Source organism: Vespula pensylvanica, chromosome 15 (assembly GCF_014466175.1).
Source record: "Vespula pensylvanica isolate Volc-1 chromosome 15, ASM1446617v1, whole genome shotgun sequence".
NCBI lineage: Eukaryota > Metazoa > Arthropoda > Insecta > Hymenoptera > Vespidae > Vespula > Vespula pensylvanica.
This window is the reverse complement of record NC_057699.1, coordinates 1,779,126-1,802,484: the sequence shown is the minus strand read 5'-3', so window position 1 is coordinate 1,802,484 and position 23,359 is coordinate 1,779,126. Positions and strand designations below refer to the sequence as shown.

At 44.5% G+C, this 23,359-nt stretch overlaps 1 protein-coding gene across 5 annotated transcripts in view; it reads left to right on the top strand.

Annotated features, from left to right (window-relative positions):
• The window catches only part of LOC122634499 (homeobox protein homothorax), a 352,644-nt gene that overhangs the window by 276,697 nt on the left and 52,588 nt on the right, over positions 1-23,359 (top strand). For all 5 annotated transcript variants that reach the window (XM_043823493.1, XM_043823494.1, XM_043823491.1 and 2 more), the window contains one exon: positions 2,916-2,992. In XM_043823493.1, coding sequence (XP_043679428.1) covers positions 2,916-2,992 — 77 coding nt within the window. The remainder of the gene's footprint in view (positions 1-2,915; positions 2,993-23,359) is intronic.

Below are 23,359 nucleotides of genomic sequence, written 5' to 3'. Positions count from 1 at the left end.
CTCTCTCTCTCTCTCTCTCTCTCTCTCTCTCTCTCTCATCCCTTCCAACGTCATTCTCCGCAGCTCTCTCGGGGAGAGGAAAGTGGAAAACAGGCAGACCCCAGGAAGCATCAACAATTATCTTGATTGTTTTATGCATACACCAACGAAAGCTGAATCGAAAGAAAAAGAAAAGCTTTTACTCTCTCTCTCTCTCTCTCTCTCTCTCTCTCTCTCTCTCTCTCTCTCTCTCTCTCTTTCTCTCTCTATCTCTTTCCTTCTCAAACAAAGAAAACAATTCTTTAACTGAAGCTTCGTATGTTTTCGAAAGAAAAGAGCAAAAGGGGTGGTTCTCCATCGGTACCGTTACCGATAGCAGGTACTTTACGGCAGCAGCTTCTCGATCCTCCTCTTCGTGATACTCTCTTTCTCTCACTCTTTGTCTCTCTCTCTCTCTCTCTGTCTCTCTCTCCGTCTATCTCTATCTCTATCTCTCTTTCCTCACACACGTATATAAGTATATATATAGGTATGTACATATGTATATACACTCGGTAGAGACGAGATCCGATAGAAATTCTACGCCCAGACAATGCACTCCGCCGATTTAATTAGGATAAGAATCGCTCGGATCGCGTATACACGCAGCCGACTCACAATGGGCTTTTCGGGTGGTGCTGGAAGAGGGTATAGAGCCACGTTCCCGTAGTGTACGATGTACGGTATGGCTCGCCTCCAAGAAACATGATATACCAGGATCGAGAGAAAGAGAGAGAGAGAGTGTGAGAGGGATGGGGTACGTCGAGGCCCACGGCGGTTTCCAAAAATACCGCAGGCCTCGGCAAAAAGTAACGACGGGGCAACCTAATACCACGAGCACCACGTGCTAATTATGTAAAAATATGATGCGGTTCGGCCGCTTGCGTTACACGCTCTCTCGCGTTGCTTTTCTGCGTAAACGAGATACCCTTCGGCCCGTTTTCCTACACTCAATGTTATAACCTATGTATACGCGTGTGTGTATGCATGTATGTTGTAGCTACGGTGTATTGCTTCCGATGCGCGTTTTGTTGCACACTCGATGCGGTTAAGGTTGCCTTTATGTCCGCTTTTAAAGGCCGTTGACGCGAATACGCGTACTGAAATGGAGATGTAGTCACGATCCTGCCTGTATCCGCGATTAATACCTTCATGATTTCGGATTCGTGTTCCTTATCTTCCGCATCGCTTAAGATATAATAAAAATTAATCTTTAATTTAATGGAATATAAAGGATCGAATTTTCGTCCTTGAATTCGTTAAATTGTGGAAGGTTAATGTCGTCCTCGTGAATAACGAAAAATAAAAATAAAAGAAACGAGAAAGAGAGAAACGGAGAAACGGAGAGGAACAGAGAAACACAGAGAGAGAGAGAGAGAGAGAGAGAGAGAGAGAGAGAGAGAGAGAGAACATAGCTTTCGGCGTAGTTTGACGTGAAGGCGCGCGTGCAAAAGTCGTCTGGTATCTTTCCTTCGAGAAATCGCTGTACGTATGTACGTTACATACATACATACGTACGTATATAAATACATACATACATAGGTATGTAAGTAGATACGCGTCTTGGCCGTCACCCGCGAGCAAGAACGTTCGAAAGACGCGCGTACGGCCGGCCGCAAGTGCAAAATTAATGCCCGCAGTAACTTCCCCGCACGAGAACCGTCCAGATTTATACACGAATGTATGGAGCCGTGCCGCAAGAACGATGGAATATCCGAGAAGGCCATCCCTCATCCATCCACCTCCTATTTCACTGTAAACTCGCGACACACTCGCTTTCGTTTTAACCGTGACTCGGGCTGCTTCCTGAAACATGCGTCCCATCTTTCCTTACGCCTTAGATCCTTAACTTTCTCATTCTCTTGTTTCTTTTAAACGTGGGAAAAGATTTCTAATATCAAAGAATTGGATTTTTCAAAAACAAAAAAAAAAAAACAAAAAAAAACAAAAAAAGAAAAGAAAAGAAAAGAAAAGGGAACGGTGCTAATTTAAACATAAAATACAGTTTCAGTTTCGATCCATCCTTTATTTAGACCTTTGTAAATTATTATTCCAAAGTCTCCTGACGTTCTACATATGTCTCCGTCATCTAACTCCTCATAATTTTACATCGCTGTCTCGTAAAATTCCTTCCGCCTCTCCCTCTCTTTCTCTTTCTCTCTCTCTCTCTCTCCCTTTCTATCTAATCTAAGGAAAATACGAAAGAAGTAGTACGATCTTTCCTGTACTCAACAAGGACGAGCAGAGCGCGGAAGCGCGCATCTGCACCGATGCAACAACGTGATAAAACTTGGCCGTCCTGTCTTGTCCTGCCGAGAGTAGGATATACTACGTTCAAGTGCTCTGTCTTTCTTCCTTCATTCCAGCTCCGTTTCGCAGTCTTCCTTTTTCATCGTCGTCGACGTTATCCTTGTCGTCGTCGTCGTCGTCGTCGTCGTCGTCGTCGTCGTTGTTGTTGTTGTTGTTGTTGTTGTTAGTCGGTAATAAATAATATTTTCGCAGGTGCGTCCTGACATTCGCAACGCTCCAGGCATCTCTCTCTTTCTCTCTCTCCCTCTCTCTTTCTCTCTTTCTTTCTCCCCCTTTTCGCGTAGGTAGAAATTGTCCTCGTGGATGAGAAAGAAAGATAGAACGAAAGAGAGAGGAAGAAGAACGCGTGCACGTGCCCTGTAAATCACTCGGAGTAGACGCGCGAAATAGCGCGATGCGCGCCTTCACGGAACGTTTATTCTTACCTTGTTGCGTTCATTAAGCGTCCGGATCGAACGTAAAACGTTCTCTCAGGGCCGGACGTGCGGAATGGAAATTTTCTCCTCGTGACGCTAACGATTCGCGACGAATCCTCGGGAAGACGTACTCTGACCTAAATTCTTGAATTTCTTTTTTTTTCTTTACAGCATCCGTACCCCTCGGAGGATCAGAAGAAACAACTGGCACAGGACACGGGGTTGACGATTCTTCAAGTTAATAATTGGTGAGTCAGAGAGATTATTATTTATCTTATCCTCGAGTAATTAATATAGTGATTACGAGAATTGTTTTAAGTCACGTGTCCCTTTTTATTTCTCTTCGTTTCTTTTCTCTTCTTTTTTTTTTTCTTTCTTTCTTTCTTTCTTTCTATATGAAAGAGAGGTATGCGTATCGCCGTGGCTCGACAACGCAAAGTAATAATCGTCGGGCGTTACGAAACTATAGAAGGCAAGTCGATGCAGCGATAAGGTTTCCACTCGGCTTATCTTTGAAGCCGTTCCTCGTTCTTTTTACGACGTGCGTGTCGCGGGGAAGAAAGGAAAAAAATTTTTTCTCTCCTGTTCTCTCTTTCCTTTTCTCTTCGAAGGAAAGGATTCGCGGCCGGCTCGAATCACACAGTACGACGCGAACGTGTCATACACGTGAATTCCAGACACTTTGAAATTACAGCCGTACATCAAACGAAACGAGCCGTGCACGCTCGGCCGCGACGCTCGACAACAAGCTGATTATTTCAGCGCGCCAATCACGCGAGTACAAAGTACGACCGACGCGAGTCGGTGGGCGTTCACATCGAACGGACGTGCCGTGGTGCACGAATCAACTCTTTCTTTCCTTTCTTTCCATTCTTCCTTTATTTCTTTCTTTTTTTATTTTTTTATGTTTATTTTCCTTTTTTTACTTTATCCTTATCTACTCTACGTCCTTCCGAATTTACCTTTCTTTTGCTCTCCCTTCGTTACCTTTTTTTTCCTTTTCCTCCTCCTTTCATTCTTTCCCTCTTTCGTCCATTTTATTTCATCCGAGATACGGAGAAGGACAGTTTTAACATGTTCGTAGGCGTTCCTTCGACTTGTCCTTCGACGTACTTTCTAAGCGGAAAAGTTTAGTCGTACCTAGTAATAAAAGTTTTACGGCCGATAAAAGCATTAAACGCTTTTACATAGAATTTTCATTCTTGAGAAAAACTCATCCGAGATGTTCTCGCGGATATAAACTTCTCTTCGCTTGGACCATATGTCTCTCTCTTTCTCTCTCTCCGTTTCTCTTTTTACATTGAAATAAGTAAGAGTTATCAAGTTATACGATGCACTCGGTATAGACTTGCATTCTTAGCCGAGCAAAACGCTCGAAACATCGTTAGCGTAGGCAGCTCGAAGGATATTCTCGAGGATACTCGAAACGAGTTACGAAACTCGCCGTCTTTGTGCTCGCAAACGACGAGCGACTTTTTTTCGATCTCTCCACGCCCCTATCGCGAAGATATGTGGATCTATTGGATAACTTATATGTAAAAAAAAATTCTCTCCCTCTCTCTCTTTCTCTCTGCGTGCGATCGAAGAAAGAAGGAGAAGAAAAAGAGGAAGAAAAAAAAAGAAAAAAAAGGAAAGAAGAAGAAGAAGAAGAAGAAGAAGAAGAAGAAGAAAAGGGTTGCGTTAAAGATTGTTACAAGATAAGGCTCGTTGGCTCGTAATTGCTTGGCTAAAGTTTTACGACTCTCTTTACCGTGCTCGCGATTTAGCCGGACTTGTAATTTAGTGCGGTCGGTGAGTTCGCGTGTATTTAGAACGTCCGATCGAGGACGACTTAGGTGGATCGATCCGTAATCAGGAATGAGAAGCGACAGAGGCAACGAAAGCTCCGAAGGATTCACGTTCATGAGAGAATACTAATTCCCAAGGATTCGATATTAGGTTGGAAAGGGTTAAGAGAGGGAAAAGAGGAGCTTAGTTTCTCCTGTCTCGCGAAATCCCCGTTTCTTCGGGTTGATCCTCGAACCTAGAGACCACCCGGTAACACCCCTTTCTCTCTCTCTCTCTCCCCCATTACCCTTTTACCAATCTCCCTTCGAGTCTTCTATCTTCCTATCTTGATAGATGTTCCAGCGTGGCACCTGCGCCAGTATCCGAATTACGAGGGGCCCCCTTGTTTACTCGCGACGATATTTAGACGCCTTGCAACTTGGTCTCTTTATCCCTTAAACTCGGCGGAAGGACTCTATCCTTTCTTCTATCTCTCTTTCTCGGACGCGAGAAAAGCATGTTGCGACGTGGTAATCTCTTCGGCTAACTTTAGCAGGAGCAAAGATCGAAATAATCCGAGTGTTACGGTCCGTATCGTTTCGTTCTAACGGAAGAGGAATCAGCGAGATGGAGGCGAATTTCAAAGAAAAAAAGTAGAAAGAGAAGAGAGAGAGAGAGAGAGAGAGAGAGAGAGAGAGAGAGAGAAGGAAGAGTCGGAGGTGGCGGTCGATTTCACGCGCGGATATAAAATGCGAAACGAATCGCTCGCTGCGTCTTACTCTTTCCTTCGCCTTCCTCGAAATTCCTCCTCTTCCTCCTTATTTCGCGACGCCACGTAGACGCGGGTGGTTCGTCGCACGCATTTATAAATAAAATCGTGTTCTTCAGCTTCTCTTTCTCCGCGAGAGTAATAAGAGGGAACGAGGACGATGTTGGAAGAGAGAGAGAGAGAAAGAGAGAGAGAGAGACAGAGAGAGGAAAAGAAAAGAAAAAAAAAGAGAGAAAAAAGAAAGAAGAAGAAGAAGGAAGAAAAGGAGAAGGAGGAATGTTGGTCCGCGACGAGCGTAATTGAGCACAAATCAAGTACCGCGGTAAGGCACGGTCTTCCAAGACACTTAACGAATTTTTCACACGTAGAGAACCCCATCCGTTCCTCGTTTTCTCTTCTTTCCGCAATTATGGAAAAGCGTTAGAGTAACTCTCGGAGTATAGTCGTCGATTTGGAATTTTTGGGAGAGAGAGAGAGAGAGAGAGAGAGAGAGTGGACGGTCTGATCTTTGCCTATTCCCAGTATTTCGTGCTTTCGCTTAGCTCATATTTCGTTAACATCTCGTTCCGTACGTATTCGACGCTTCCACGGTATATCTATTATCCTTCTTCTCTTAGATAAGTCGTTTCTAAATCGTTTCTTGGCTCGCGTTAACAACCGTGATTTTCCGTCGATCCTTCTATCCTATCACGAAACGATTCTCACGAGATACGCTCGGTTTTTCAATATATGACGTAAAAAACATTCGATCGAACGATACGATCGGTATTTTTAATTATGTTCAATCATGGCTGATCTAGATGGTCGGAGCAAAGCGTTAGAAAATGTACGTAGGACAGGTACGAAGAAGGTACGGCTGGCGTAGGTGGCCAGGTACGAGGGCTTGCACGTAGGCGGATCCAAGCTTGCGCTTCAGAGAGAATGAAAGAGAACGGGAGAATGAGAGAGAGAGAGAGAGAGAAAGAGAGAGAAAACGAAATATATATATATATATATAGAGAGAGAGAGAGAGTGCATGCGAAGCACCACGGCAATTTCTTCGTGGCGCGATAAGTTTCGTGATATATTTCACCGAGGGAAACTCATGTTTCCGTAATGCAATTAGAGCGTGGCCCGTTGCACCGTCGAGCGAGCGAGCGAGCGAGCGAGCGAGCGAGCGTTCTCTGGTACTCGTTGCTGCTAGCCGGCGCGGCGTTCCTCCTCGTCTCGATTAAGAGACGGCAACGAAACGACGAGGACGACGTGGGGATTAGAAATAACCGCTTCTAATTAGAATACCCGAGACAAATGAAATAATTCCTAAATAAAATATTTTTCTTCCATTCGCAGCTTCTATAATTTCCTTTATTCCACGTGGAGAAATTCATTCTGACGGAAAAGATCTCTACCCACCCTATTCTCGCCTCCTCGATGTTATTCCTTTCCTTTTCCTTCTTCTTTCTCTGGTATTCCGTTGGTCGTCCCTTCGCCCACAATTTTCCGTCACATATATCAACGCCCGGACAGTAGTTAGAATCGTTGCCAGCTTGTTACCGCGTGTAATTCTCCCCCGTTGGAAGTCCTCGGTGAGCGCGCGTAAACGTTCGTTCCTATAAGAATCGCAAAGAAAACTACTCTACGTTCGGTCCTATACCAAAATGTTACTCGAGTTACTTTCGTAGTAAAGCTCGTTCAAACGAGCTGTCACGGCGTTTCCACGCGAACGTTTCTAAATCACGTAGCTCTTAAATTCGTTAAGGAAAGTGGTTAAGGTTTTCTTAGTGAAAATAAGTTCTTACGCGTTCGCTAAATATAACTGGCTAACAATTTTTTATCGGTTTTCAAGGGAGCCAAAGAAATCGTTTGGGAAACGTCCGATAAGTCGTAGCCTTCTCTACTTGATCTCTCTCTCTCTCTCTTTCTCTCTCTCTCTCTTTCGCGCTCGCACAACCCTTGAGCAATCTACGCCAGTTATTACTTACGCTGGGTCTCGCCCTCCTTTCTTCGCGCATGGTACCTAGGTAGCTAGCTAACTAGATAGGTAGATAGGTAGGTAGGGAGTACGTGCTTTCTCCTTCGGTGGAGGCAGCCGTCGCTTGCGCCTGTTAAATCCGCGATACGATGAGAAAGAGAGAAAATAGGAGAAAGAGGTAGATAGATAGATAGATAGATAGAGAGAGAGAGAGAGAGAGAGTAACGCTGGCGCGAACGCGTACTAATATTCTTGCTAATTTAACCGCACTCTCCTCACCCTCTCGTCTATCTCACTAATAAACCAGTGGTTATTTATCGGCTTCCCTAACAGTTCTCTCTCTCTCTCTCTCTCTCTCTTTTTCTCACTTCGTCCAGCCCTCGAGGTCTGCCCCGTTAGCTGACACTTGGGCCGTTTATTTCGACGCCTTCTATGTCTCTTTCTCTTTCTGTTTCTTCCTATTCTCTTCTTCCCCTTACCCTCTTACCTACCACGCGATTTACTCTATTTAAGCCGGCTTTGAAATAATTTTATCGCTCAGGTCGTTTATCTCTACGACGCACTTTCCCGCGGCCTCCTCAATTAACGCGTTTTTCCCTACGCGATCACTCACCTCCTCCTCCTCCTCCTCCTCCTCCTTCTCCTCCTTCTTTTTCTCTCATCTTTCGTATGCGTCCGACACATCCGACTTTCTCGATTCGTTTTATTCGGCGACGCCATCATCGAGGAGCCAGTAGAGAAATAATTTTATCACTCACAGCTGCGACATCGTGGAAACTCTTAAGAGGCTTTCGATGTTGCGTCTTCTAAGACGAAGAGCGATTCTCTCCCTAAGATTTCTCATCGTAGCTACGCGAATTTACTGCCTCGTGCACGTTCACTCTCTCTCTCTCTCTCTCTCTCTCTCTGTTTCTACGAAAAGAAAGCAAGCGCCTTTTCCAAACAAAGACAGATCCGACGTTTCCGCTCGGAAATCTACACCTCGAGTCATTCGTAAAGGCCGACGAAGAATCTGGAAAGGTTCCCGCGTTGCTCTTTAAAAAAATATCTACAGGGTGGGTCTCGCGGATCTAACGGGCCATCAAAGATTCGTATCGCTGCACTGGCGTTTCCTCGATCTCGAGGATCAAGCATCGATGCCGATTTCGCTCGTAAAAGGAAGCGTGGATTTTGCTATGCTACTCAGTTCTTTCACTTTACAACCCATCGGGCTTTTATATCCGCTATTATCTCGGGAAATTACTTAAATCCGTTTTATAATTTTATACGCCTTTTATGGCTCGCTTCTCTCTCCTTTTCTCTCTCTCTCTCTCTCTCTCTCTCTCTTTCTCTCTTTCTATCTATCTCTCTTTTCAGCTGTTTCTCTTCTCATCTATCGTTCGGCAGCAACGATGTTGTCTCGCGTATGTACATGAACGTAAACAAAACAACGCAACGGATCACGTTCCTCTTCCACCTAGCGACCTCCACGATATCGTTAACATCATAACCGTACGTCGCGAGGTAATTTAGATCGCTGTAAAACCACGAGGAAAGTCCACGGTGTTCCCTATGCGGACCATATATACTATACACATATACATACACGCATTAGCGTATACACATCCAAACGCAATATACATATATACGTATATATACGCATTCGGCTCTAACCGACTTGCTAACGAGACATTTCGTTTTACAAAATCGTCCGAGGCCCAGGAGCCACGCGAATGGGGCCATAAATCCCTGCGGACCGGATGTTAATATCCCTGCTTCCCTCGGCAGTCCTCTTCTACCCTCCTCTTCCTTCTTCTGCCGGCCGTTCCTTCTTCTTCTTCTTCTTCTTCTTCGTCTCCCTCCTCCTCCTTCCTCCTCTTCTTCTTCTTCTTCTTCTTCTTCTTCTTCTTCTTCTCCTCCACCCCATCGAGACTTTGCAAATATCGTAATGCGCTGCACGGATGTCGCGCTTTTAAAGGCTATGCCCGTTAAACGTCACTCTCGCGCGACTACGTGGAACATAATCTCGTTCGTTTATTCCTCGAAGCGTGCAAAGTAAACCGGGTCGATGCCCGACAAACTCTCTTCCTAGAGATCGCCATTGATCTTGTCTGATTTCTTTTATTTTTCAACTTTCCCCCTAATCATTTCTTTTCTCGATCGCGAGATCAGATGACCGATCGGATTTCTTTCAAACTATGCACATCGCATACACGTTAAATTAGAACGATTAAACCATTTGCGAGTTAGCTCGGAACTAATCCGCGGATCGTTTGCATTCCTAAATGTGTTTCTACTTTGCACGAAGACCGTGAGCTTCGTATCCGAGTGGCGTAGATTGGGAGGTTCGATTAGTTCTAAGAGAAAGAGAATAGACAAGTCCCTCCAAATGAGATCGTTCGGGAAGGAAGAGAGTCGTTTGGAAGTAACATCGGCCGAGTTAGAATTTCGTCGTTCATCCTGTTAACGTGCTAAATACTCGAGAAACCTGGCTGTTTCGACGATCTTATCTATTGTAAGAACTACAACGTCTTGGGTCACGATTCGTGCCGAAGAATTAAAAAAGAAAAAAAAAAGAAAGAAAAAAAAAAAGAAAAGAAGCAACGAAAAAATAAAAAATAATCAATCAGAAAGACGCGTAACTTCTCGACAAGTAGTAGCAAGCAGGTGATAGAACGATCCGCAAGTTAGCCCGGTGTGCGGTGTCACCGGTATATACCACTCGTATCGCTTCGCTCCATCACCTTTTTCGTTGGTTTCCTGCGAACGTAGAGGATCCTTATGCAAGCCTTTCAAAATTTTCGGCTCGGTCGAGCGTGAGTACGAGGTTTCGATTTCGTTCCAGAATTTCATTCTTAACGATACGTGCTATCGATAGGCCTCTCGACCCCTCGGGTCTCTTTTTTCTATACTCTTCGTTGATCTTTTTCTGTCTCTTCTTGCATCAACGTGCCTGGCACGCGTCTCACGAAAAAAAAGTGACAATGGCGCCACGTAAATACTATTTTGCATATTTCCTTCCCAGAGATTCCTTTTCTATTCTTTCTTCATTCATGAAATAATAATAATTATCGCTGAGGATATTTAAAGTCCATCCAATATCTCATTGGCTGACTCCGTCAAACAATCCTATTCCCCTTGCTACACCAGGTCCCCTCGCTTCGATGCCACGAGCATCACCGTCTCGTCCCATAGCGAGTTCTAGGAAAGCCTCTAGCCTCTGGGGGCCTTGGGGTGAGTACGAGTCGGATATCTAATTAGCGGGGGTTGATCGGTAATTACTACGATTAATCAATCCGTTTTCCATTTGTGCAGACTGGGTTCGCGGCCGGTGGTTGATGCCACTGTTATAGGGAGAAAGAGATAGGAAAGGGTTGTTTTCCGAGTACAAAGTTGAAGCGATTCCAGAGCCATCGTACTTTCCAGATTGGGATTGTCGAGCTTCCGGTCAATTAAATTCGTAACAATAAAGCTCGTGGAAAGCTCGATAGAAATTCGCCTCTAGGTTTCTACCGTCCTTTTCGATTTGTTCGTTCGTTCGTTCGTTCGTTCGTTCGTTCGTTCGTTCGAGTGGATGGAGAAATGGGGATTCCGACGAAAAGAAACGTAGGTATCTACACGGTATTAAAGGACGACTCGCGAAAATGTCGATATGGAAGTTTAAACGGAGGAAGGGATCTATTTTTAAAACGGACTGCAGGGGTGCGAAATAACGAAATGGACGACACGGTACGCTCGTGAAATCGAGTTAAAGGCATCCCGGCGAACGGATCCCACCTACGCGCGTCCGGTGATAAAGAGGAGAGATAGAAGATGTACGTAAGAGAGAGAGAGAGAGAGAGAGAGAGAGAGAGAGAGAGAGAGAGAGAGAGAGAAAGAGTGAGATAGGGAGATATAGAGGAGAGTGTAGGATCGGTAGCGTTATGAGATCGACCGAGTCAATATGCATACGGTTTCGAGCCAGCCGACAAACTTTTATTGCATTACGCTCCGCGTGTACATCTGTTACCTCTTCTCCGCCTCCGTTAGCTCTTCTCTCTCTCCAATCCGCTATCGCTACGAGTCGCTTTACTCCCGACGAAATCCGGCATTATCACTGGCGTAGGCCGAGAGGACACGTCCCAACGATCTCATCCAGAGATCGTGAACGAAGGAAACTAAGTACGCGAGAAGAAGACTACTCACGAAGAAACTTATTGAATATAAAAGTTCATCTATCGACGAAACCAGTCTTGGTTCGAGAGAAGAAAAAGAAAACAAACAGAAATGTATTGAAAAAATTTCATGATAAGCCATGATATACCTTATTATATCCGTATAAGATAAATTCACTTTTACGCCACTGCGTACGGTATGGTTTAGATTAGAAACGGCTCGCGCTAATGTCGAGTTTGCTAGCGTACTAAGAGAAGGGTGAGTGCTGCGGTACACGGAGCGAAATCTCTTGATGCCATTAGTTCCGACTTTGTAAATAGTTTTCGTTGGAGGAATAACAACGGCGCCTATGGTGTTAGAGTAAGAGAGAGAGAGAGAGAGAGAGAGAGAGAGAGAGAGAGAGAGAGAGAGAGAGTAAGAGAGAGAAAGAGCGAGAAAATAGGGTCGTAACCCTAAACCCTACGGCGTTCGTTCTATTCTTCGTGCGCGTCGACCTTACGAAAGAACGCCCTCGTACGCGAGTAGTCAGTCGATTGTGATCGATCACCAGGGATCGAGTCCTCTTTCCAAAAGGGTTGCGACGAGCCTAAAGTATCCAAAGGGCGCCTTTACGAACCCCGTTATTTGTTTTGCGCGAGAAGATTATCGCGTTATTACACGCGGATTCGAGTCAAGGGTCTTTTCTCTCTGGACCCTCCCCTTCTTTCTCGCAAGGCACGCAAACACTCCGTTTCGAATTACATTCCTGGATTGGCTCGCTAGTAGAGTACTACCTACTACACCACTACTACTATTATTACTACTACTATTACTACTACTAGTAGTAGTAATACTTCTTCGCGTGCTCTAATCTCTACACGTGATCGGCAACACGTGCCAACCGGAGCTAAGAATTTCACTTATTCCCTTTGAATCGTCGATTGCTTCCGAATAATCATATCGTCATGTATTAACGATATTACGATATTAAGGAAACGAAAAACGGGGTGAAATAACGAAAGAAGAAGAAGAAGAAGAAGAAGAAGAAGAAGAAGAAAAGGAAGAACGACAAAAAGATAGAAAGAACGAAAAAAAATAAGTCAAAGAAACGGGATGAGAAGAAGAGACCGCCGGGAATGATCTTAGACGTCGCTTTTGCGACATCGAAAAGAAAACGAGAAGCCGTGGAGCGGGGGCGGAGGGAGGCAAGGGCGAGGAACGTGGTTGTAATGGCGGTAGAGAGGTGGAAGAGAAAAAGAGAGAGAGAGAGAGAGAAAGAGTGAGCGGTCCACCTCCGGCGCGGAGAATGAAAGAAAGAGCGGCAATGATGAAAGCATTGTCCCTGTTCAACGGCTCTTCTGTGAGCCTTCGAGGCGGCCGAATCGTCGTCTCTCTTTCTCTCTCTCTTTATCTCTCTCTCTCTCTCTCTCTCTCTCTCTCTCTCTCTCTCTCTCTCCTTCACTTTCCGTTCCTTCCTTTTTACGCTTTTTTGCTCGCAAAGGATCCATTGTCGTCGGTTGTAGGCGGGTACCGTCAGCCGGTAGGTATCAGTGTCTCTACGCGGCAAGGGTTGGGGGATAGATGGGTTTTGTAAAAGTTCCTTCTTCCTCTCTTCGTTCTACCTCCTCTTCCGTTGGATCTCGGTACCTCGCTTTTAAAAGGCAGAAATGGCCTGCTCTTTTCGGCCTGTTCGCGATTATGCATGCTTCGACTATACTGCTGAAATCGTACGATGAACCGTACCTAAACCGCGATACCAGAGTTCGTAGAGAAAATCTTGGGAATAGGATTTTCTACGATCGCTCCTCTCTATCGAATCGTCCTGTTTCATTCAATTGAGAATAACTGGAGAACAATAACAACAACGACGATCGACAATAATAACAATTATAATAATGATAACGACGAAGAAATAAGAAATCGTATGAGATCATATATTTTCAGTCGACTATTTTATCCTCAAGATCGATCAAGATTCCAAGTCGGGCAACATTTACGATCAAGGTTGGATCTTGCGTTTTCATCCGAGTCCCGTACGTCCCTCGAATGAAGACGTCTTTCGGGGTATTACCTCGCGATTGTAGGATGATTGTCGTCCGGAAGCCCCGCGGGAGGCCGCCAGATGTTTCGCGGCGACCCAATCAGACGACCCCCGAAGCGGTGTGCGACAATCAACCATCAAACAATCTGCCACCCTCCAGAGTGTTCTCGCGATGGCTGCCGTAGCAAAACACACGCAACCCTTGGGCGCCTTCAGCCTTTTCGTGAAACAGTCCAAGTGAGCATATGCCTCGATGGGTGATATAGAGACTTCATTGTTTCTTGCGATCGCACTTTTTTTCAACGCGCGTGACCAAACACTATTTTTTATCTTTCATACGCAAAGCAAAATGTATGTATGTGTGTAAGAGTTTAAGTCGAGATCTAAATTTGAATTTATCTTCGTTTCCTCTTTCTTCTTCTTTTTGTTTTTTCTATTTCTTTCGCTGGCCCCTCGAAGAAATTTATTTTCATTTCCAAGGAAACTTTTGTTACACGCAAATATACCTACCTATCCGTATATAGTTATACATTACCACATTATGCGGGTTTTATTTATAATTATAATTATCGGTTGGTCGGAAAGAAACGGAAACGTTACGAAGACGTAAGAGACGACTAATGGAATGATTAGATACTTTGCCGAATACACGGAGAAAGTTTAAGACTTCGTACGTAGCTAACGGTACGCCTTCTCGTTATCCCTCGTCCTGAAAGTTGAACGCGAGGACGGTGTTTTACTTCCCATAAAGGACACCGAACGTTCTCCTTTTCTTGCTTAAGGACTCGACGAGACACTCTACAGTTCTTGCCATTTTCGTTGGAAGGGAGAAACGAGAGGGAATGAGAGAAAGAGAGAGAGAGAGAGAGAGAGAGAGAGAAGCTTACGGCGTTCCCGAAGTCCTTGCTAGCCATTCGGAAGCTCGTTTGATGGCCCGTGGAACCGTTATTGTCTCGAGACAGCATCCCGTCGTATCGTTAGCTCGCGTACCTTCTAGAGCCAGCCCGTTGACCACACATTCGATAACGACGGCCAAGGAAATTGTTAAAAACCACGGAGAACGAGCCCTTTCTCTTCTTCTTTCTTTCGGCTTTCCTCCTTGCCTTTACGGCCTTCTCCCTCGTCTTATTTACTCTTATATATATATATATATATATATATATATATATATATATATGTACCTACCCTCTACACCTTAGACAGTAGTAACTACGTTTTTCTCTCGGAAAGGAAAGCAGGTTGCGAACGAGCGACCAGGAGGAGAATGAGTAGAAGGAGGAAAAAGAAGGAGACGAGATGGTGGAGGAGGAGGAGGAGGAGGAGGAGGAGGAAGAGAAGACGAGGACAAGGAAGCGATAGTAACTAAGTTTTTATTGGGCAGTATATTACGCGTACAGGCGATGGCTTCCGTCTCGGCGGCGTCTAAGTTAAGCGGATAACCGTATATTTTCGAAGGAGGATCACGGGCACCTGCGTTCCGATACTTAAACTCCCCATCTCTCTCGCATTTTGTCTTGAGAAAGAAAGAGAAAGAGTCAACCGGAAGCGTCGTTGCCCGATTACTACCTGTCGGTGCTTTAAATTCTCTCTTTTACTCCAAGCACTCACACGTAAATACATAGATACGTACTTACATACGTACATACATAGATACATAGATATCACGTAGACGCGTATTTCCTTTTCTCATCTCTCTATACTAGAGAACAGGGAAGGGAAACCCAAACGTACGACTCTCGTAACGAACGGTCACGTTTCCCGCTTTACCACCTAATTACCACCCGGCTTTACGCAACTTTGAACGTAACATTCATCATATTTTTCATTAATTCATCCGCGGAAAATCTGTTTACCGGCAGAAACCCTCCGCTTCTCTTTTCCTCTATCCCCTCTCTCGTTTCTCGCCGCGGAGGGAAACAATTTACGCTAATTACAAGCTCGCCTAATTGTACGTCCGATCTCTCCCTTCTTCGAACCCTAAAATCTCTTACCGAATCTCTCTCTCTCTCTCTCTCTCTCTCTCTCTCTCTCTTTCTCTCTCTCTCTCTAGCTTACTCTTTACCTCCGCCATGCTGCGAGTTCCCGGGAAAACGCTTCCCGTTCGCTGCAGGAACCACGAAAGGGCGCGTCATTAATAATGAACGAGACGTGCGCGTTGTGTAAGCGATCGAAAGTACATTTTGGGAAGCTCCTCGAGGAATCCGTGAAGGGTTCGAATCAAAATTATTTTACAGAGTCGAAGTTACATTATTTATAAAAACTACAACATTGTTATTATCAACGGGGAAAGGATCGTTCGCGTTCTTAAGAGAGATTATCGGCGTTAAATGAAATATTTCTGTATTACGCGAGGATATTCAATCCTGGTGGATATAAATGAAAATCTCGTGTATTTATAACCCCGTGCGATTCCTCATTCAAACCTGCTCGGTTCGCGATGAACGATTAATTGCACCGGGACAAGAATGGAAAGCTCGTTCGCAATTTTACGTTAAACCACGGAACAATTCTTTTAATCGGTAGAACGAACCGAGATATTTAATTAGCCAAGGAGATCATGACATTCTCGAATGCCATCCATCATCCCTTTCTGGAGGACTTATGTATCTTTCATGCGGGTAAAGCGAGAGAGATTCTCGTTCGCGTTGAATATAACGTTGGAAAATAGAGAAAGAGAGAGAGACAGAGAGAGAGAGAGAGAGAAGAAATAAGAGTAGGGAGAATCTCCCGAGGGACTTTGCATATTTTCGAATCTGAAAATATTCGCATGCAAAGTCTTTCCAGTGGGAAAGGCAAAGGGTAGTAGGGATAGGCTATAGGAGGGGATAGAAGGCAGAGAATGCTCGGGAAGAGAGAAGCGAGCCCGTTTATAATAAAGCGCAATATCCAAGGATTTCCTTAAGTTGCATATTCAATGATTTCCTCGGAGACTCGGAAGCCGAAACGAAGGGAGGAAGAAACGAAAAGAAAACTGAGATCGTACCTGAGAGGAAAGAACAGGAATATCGCAATGGCAAATAGCAAATACCAATCGCAATCGCTACGATGGAATCGTTTAACGTTTATGTCGTCGCAAAATAAGATAGATTATCGTTTTACGTTGGATAGGTTATAGATCGTTCGTAATCGTGCAACGATCGATTTTATTTATAGAACTTTGTAATCATTGAGAGAAATAAAAGTCGGCCTTTGAACCGAGCCGAAGTGTCTTCCGAGAGGGTCTAATCGGTAGTTCAGGACCGATTATGGAGACTGACTCGCATCAGACGGGGCAGGGTGAGACTGGCTTTTGCCGTGGGTGGCACCGGAACTCCAATTCAGCGTGACGGGGCCTCCACTACATGATAAATATTGTTTAGCCTTGTCCGACGTTGAGGCCGGTAAGTGAAGCCGGGACTCGTCGTCCCGTGCTCGATTCTTGCTCCGGGTGAGTGATGTCCAGGCGCGCGCCTCCCGTCAACGGGAGGGCTCCGCGCGAAGGAGAATGATGATGACATAATGACGTCGCAGTGGGCGAGCAATAGCTGACATCCGCCACCGAATATTCTAAATCACTTGCTGCTCGTCGTTGTCCTCCCTCCCCCTTCTACCTCCCTCTCTATCCCTCTCCTTTCCACCTCGTTGTTCTCGTTGTCGTTCGCGTCCTTGTCGTTATTCGTGTTTACGCTTCTCCGACTCCTCCTACTCCTCTTCTTCCTCCCCCCACCCGCCGAAGTCAAAGCTCGAATACAGGGTGCGAGAAAAATCATTACACGGAGTTACAACCAGTTGTTCCAGTTAAATGATTTCTTTCCTGGAACAACGTCCACCGTACCACCGTCTATAAAATGCTAATATAGTTGTTGAGTCAAAGAGGACGAGGAGAAGGGTGAAGGGAAGAGGTGAAGGCTGGTCGCGTACCGATAACGCGAGATCTATGAACTCGCGAAATCGTAAGATCTAGGAATCATGTAACCACGTAGGTGTCTACCTAAGTGGATAAGCTTCAGAGAATTATGCGAAACGCGTATCGAACTTTGAAAGGAGTACGGGCGTTGGCCCGTTGTGTCTATATTTTAGCTAGATACATATGTAGTAGGTGTGCCGATCTTACACGCGTCGAGCTTGTTAGTAACGATGACGCGGCATACTCGGTGGAGCCGTTTAAACGCGTCGATATAGTTTACAGTGGCATGGAATATAAGGGTCTCTCGCTTCGTTCTTCACGCTTACTTCATCGTCTCGCACGCGGTACCGCATAGGAACGATCCTTCGCGAAAACCTGTCGAGGGTCGAACCGTGGGAGGTCGTACCGTGAAAACTCTCGAAAGAGAGACCTCCTTTTTCTTTCCGAGGGTCCTTTGGAGTCCGGGGCTCTATGAAAAATGATGACGCGGCGTTTGTAAAAGAAATGAAATCGGTCCTGCCGATGTGAGGGGAGAGAGAGAGAGAGTAAAGTCTTGAAGATGAAAATCGAAGCCGAAGAAAACAATAATAAGAAGAAAACAAAAACTTGCCTTAATTGTGTTTAACTTCGTCATCGACGTACGCACGATTGCTTTTTCTTTTATTTATTTCCTTGTTTTTTTTTTTTTTTTTTTTTTTTTCGTAAACACCGCAGAAATATAGTAGTAGTTTCTATCGACAAAGATAAATTCTAAACTAGATACGTGAGACGATGCGGTGCAGAAGTTTGCCTCAAGACGAACACCGATCCGGATCAGAGGACGGTAATCGGCCTTCGTGGACTCGTAAACACCGCGAGCTACAGCCATAATCCAAACCCTTACAGCTGACCAGGAGGAAGGAACTAGTACGAAGGCAAAGTCGAGGCTACCCCTTAATGGGTCAGGTGGCGGGTGTTTCGATTCCCACAGGGGTAGTCTTACCTCCTGTCCTTACCAACGTCATCGAACTTTAATGCAAGCTAACCTAACTTACATCTAGACTTTTTTCGAAGAAACTTATTTCGGATATCATCGTCATCCTTTCGATCTTTTCGTTTACATTATTCATTAACGCCGTTCATGTCGTCTTATTATATATATATATATATATATATATATATATATATATATATTTACATATACATTCTTACATATATACATGTTTGTATGTATGTGTGTGTGTATTTAACTAGGATAATATTTACATTTAAAATTCGAAAAGGCAAAAATTGTTAGTTTCGTATAAACAGGACGATTTGTAATAAAGATTTGGTTGGATCGTTCGCAAAAGATTTACACGGTCAACACATACATGGAAGTTTCACGTATATACGCATTTGAAAGGATTTCATTTCCGTGGACTTAGCATTCGGCTCGTTCAACCCCCGTTACTCGTCTTTCCATCTATGAACGTAGTTAGCATAACAATGACAAAGGAAGATCAGCGATGGAGGGTAAAAGGAGACGCGGAGGGGAGCGCGTGCGGCGATGCGCGTTTTGACAAATCGCCTCGTTCCTTCGTCTTCGTTTCGAGACTGCCTTTTTTGATCTCCTGCCGGGGCTCCGCGTCTAATTCCCCGGAATGTTTTCGGCCGACGTCTCGCTGGGCTCAGCTTGCCTCCATCCACGGACTTTTCTTCTCCTCTTTCTCTTCCATTCTCCATTCTCTATCTCTTTTTCGAATCGCGTTTTCTCGCACGTTCGCGAAGAAAGAATTTAGTTATTCCAACGTGCCGTTATTAATATAGAAAAGGGAATATCATTCAATAAAAATAATCACTATCTACGTGTAAGTGAATAATATATCTCCAAAGTGAATTATATGTTTCATGGATTTACAAAAAAGAACAAAGGAAAAACAAAAAGAGAGAAAAACAGAAAATAAAAAAAGGAAATCTTTCCATACTCGCGAATTCAATCGAGAGACACCACGTTGCCTCGGAACGGCCACAACGGATTCGTATAAAGTTTCCCAAGATAGCCGAAGATATATCGCGTGGCGGCGAAGCAGAGAAAGAGCTTGTCGTCTCCCCCATTTTCATTTCCCGTAGCAATAGTTCATTAAAAAGGTGTTTCAGGGGCAATTCCGTGAGCTATTAGGTAGCCTCTATCACTCCTCCGGGGGCCATTTCATACCCCTACCCCCTCCTCAAGTTCTTCTCGGCCGCGAGACCGACCCACGACTACGGATTCAGCAACGACATTACTACGGTTACCGGATCGCTCGGTTTGCGACACTGAAAGAGAAAGAGAGAAGAAAGAGAGGAAAGAGAGAGAGAGAGAGAGAGAGAGATAGAGATAGAGAGGAAAGAGAGAAAGAGAGAAGCTCATTCCGGCCACACAATTCGCAATTTAACTTTCTTTCCGGGTCTCCCGAAATAAATCGTCACCGCAACACGCCAACTTTCCTACGTCGAAGTCACTTCGGTTCTGAATATCTACTTCGAGCTCGTTCAGGGAAATGAAGTTGTTTTAACGTAAACGTTATATAAAAAAAAGTCTGCGTACGTGAACGAGATTGGGAGTTTTATTCTGAGAAATTCGAGTCTAGCTAGCTGATAGCTCATAGGGGTGTGGATTTTTAAAGGAGAAAAAAGGAGAGAAACAGAGAGAGAGAGAGAGAGAAAGAAAGAAAAAAAGAGGGAAAAAAGTAAGGAGAAAAGGTGGATAAAAGGAATGGAGGTAGAGAAGGTGGAGGAGGTAGGAGGTGAAGTAGCCGAGCGTCCGAGTTGATAAGACTTTCTCGAAGGACGGAGCCGAGGGTGGATGAAACAAGGCCATTTATCACGCGGTGGGAGCAGGTGGGAAGAAAGGGAGAGGGTGTGTTCTACGCTCTCGGGAACGAAGAAGGCAAAGCAATAAAGCTTGGAAAGACCTGCTCGATGAACGGCTCTACGCAAAATGGGAATGGAAAATGCAGATCGATTTCGTCGTCGTCGTCGTCGTCGTCGTCGTCGTCGCAGTTTATATATATATATGTGTGTGTGTGTGTGTATAGTCGACGCGAAATCTATATATTCGAAGTTACGATAAGAGAGATTCGAGATTGATAAGTTGATAATTTACACTTCGTTATACGTGCATATATTATCGCACAATATTTACTTTAAAATTTCCGTATTCGACCTTAAGTTTTCGTTCGATACAAAAACCGCACTGTTATTATTATGTTCTTCTTTCGTTTTCTTGTTTGTTTTTTTTTTTCTTCTTTTCTTTCGTCTCTTCATAGCCGTCAATTACGAGCAGCAAGCGATAAACGCTCTCGCGCTCGGTCTACGCGTACTCTCTTACCTCAGGGCAGGAAAGCAAGCGTTCCGAAAGTCATAATGTAACGAGGCGATTACGCGATGCCGAGTAGGCCTCTTGGGTCCACCTTGAAGGAGGGTCCGGAGGAGGATTTCGCCTTTACTCGCACGAGGAAGTCGCCCTGAGGCAATAACGCGTCATCTCCGGAAGGGGCGTTCGTGTAATTATACGGTAGCTAGCGACCACGGTCCTCTCTCTCTTTCTCTCTCTCTCTTTCTTCTTTCTCCCTCTCTCCCTCTCTGTCTCTCTCTCTCTCTCTCTCTCTCTCTCTCACACACTCTCTCACTCACGCCTGCTTCTCTCTAAACCCTAAACTCGATGATCGAGACTACCGGTCTTCCGTATAATATGCCCTATCCTTCATAACGTAATAATGGCGCGTGGATGAATTATACAGGCTCTCATAAATCGGCCCATCTCATCCACGGTATCCATAATTATTCGAATATTCATACGATTCCATCACAAAGATTTCTTCATCTCTTGTCTACTACGAAATTGTTTTCATCTATAAGCGAGAAGACGTGCGAGAGCAAAGTCCTTTGAAATTTTACGGTTCTCGGCATGATGCAGGAATCCGCTATTATTTATTGAAATTTATTTCCTCGCTAAGCGAGCGTTAATCTGGTTAATTCCGACGCGAAGTTAATGGAGCTCGCTTCGTAGCGCGTATCGTTGATCCTGGTATATATTAGTACTGGGATTAGACGTTAGAGAGAAAGAAAGAGAGAGAGAAAGTAAGAGAGAGAGAGAGAGAGAGAGAGAAAAAGGTAGGCAGGAGAAAGGGTGGGAGGTAGAGTTTCAGTCAGAATACTGAAAAAAGAAAGAACAAGGAGAGAAAAAAGAGAGAGAAAAGAGAAATCTTTCGTCGTAGACTAAACAGAAGTATAAATTCCGAGTTCGCCCGAGTCAGGAGGCATCGTCTCGATGAATCAGGCTAATCGCAAGACCCGATTTAAATGTAGCGCGTTCGTGCACACGTTCTCGGGCTCGAGGATTGCGATCTATTTGCGACAAAAAGCAGTGGCCGAACGTCATTGAGATTAAATTCGAGATAGCCAGTTTTGGGATGAGAAGGGATTATCGATCAACGTTTCTCTCGTTTGGCCGACAAACTCCAAGGATTGGCAGCGTCCTTCTCTCGCATAGTCTTCATCGAGTCTCATCGAAAATATCTTGGTACTGTTCGTTCGCACGCAAGGTATTTGTCCAACGTTCTTCACGTCCATTCGCTTTCATCTCCGTTGAGTGCCAAAAGATCTTCGACGACGTTAGAGTCCTCTCTCTCTCTTTCTTTTTCTTTATCTTTATCTTTTTTGACGTACGTTTGCGAAATTGGCGAACGTTTTGGAGGGCAATCAAGAATTAGCTGGGTGAGAACCGAGAGAACCATCTGGCAAGAACCGAGTCGTTCGTTAAATCGAACTTTGTCTCTCTCTCTCTCTCTCTCTCTTGTGTTAGGGTTAGTAGTACCGCGAAAGCGTATTGTTGCAAACTATTTCGAGAACGTGTGATCTCGTGCGCAACAGCTGCGCTATCTATCACCAACAATGATTCAGTGATCGTGTAACGGCGCCGTGCTTCTGCTGCTCCGTTTATAGAGTGTAAACCGAGAAAGAGAGGGAAGGAGAGAGAGTGAGAGAGAAAGAGAAAGAGAAAAAAGCATGGCGATAGAAAGAGAAACGACGTGTTGTGGTACAGCGTAAGAGAAAGGAGAAAGAGAATGCCGTTGTGCCTCGTGCCAGCCCTCTGATCTTCAAAGTATAGAGCCGAACCTTTTATCCTACGCTAGTAACTTGCAGAACAGCGATATACTTTCGGTCGTCGCGACGCTCGCTTTTCTTTAACACGTATGTTATACCACGTTCAATTTCCAAACCGTCCCATACTCGGAATCAACTTACCTCGACGATATTTTATACAAATTAACGATTTTACTTTTTATGGTATTCTCGACGTTCGTTATTATTTTTTCTTTCTTTCTTTCTTTCTTTCTTTCTTTCTTTCTTTTTTAACGAATCCACGATACCACATCCAAAAGGAATTTATCGGTCTGGTAATCCAAACGAAACAGGAACGAAAAGAATCGATATATCTCTCTCGGACGATCGAGATGAATATCGCGTATGCGTCGTGAATACGTCGCGAAATGCGAACGAAACTTCAGTCGACGCGAACCCGTCGCGCTTATCACACCATCGATTCGCATTTACGATCGAGTATTCGGAAAGCTGGTCAACCAACTCGCGACTCTTCCTCCGGCCGTTCCAGGAAGAGAACGGGAACGAGTTATTTCATGATTTTCACTTTTACGACGTTTCTGTCATTCTTAATGGGAACGTACGTAGCGTTAGCTATTAAAAACTATATTATTAGTTCCACTCGAATTCGATATCAAAAGCGGCATCAAAAATTAACTTTTCCGAATTATCGAAACAGAGTTGCTTTTTTTTTTTTTTTTACAACATTCGATAACAACTCCGACAGGCATAAGTATTATATCATCTAGTATTTATATCGAATAGAGATACGGGAAATGTTATCGTTCATTTTTCCTTATAGTTTTAATCGTACGCCTTTTCTCGCTCGGTATTTCCGCTTTTACATTTTCGATCTCTCTCTCTCTCTCTCTCTCTCTCTCTCTCTCTTTCTCTTTTTCTCTCTCTTTCTCGTAAGGGGTGAAATACCGACGAATCGAGGCGTTTCCTCTTATCGAGTGGAACGAGACTTCGCGCCAGGAAA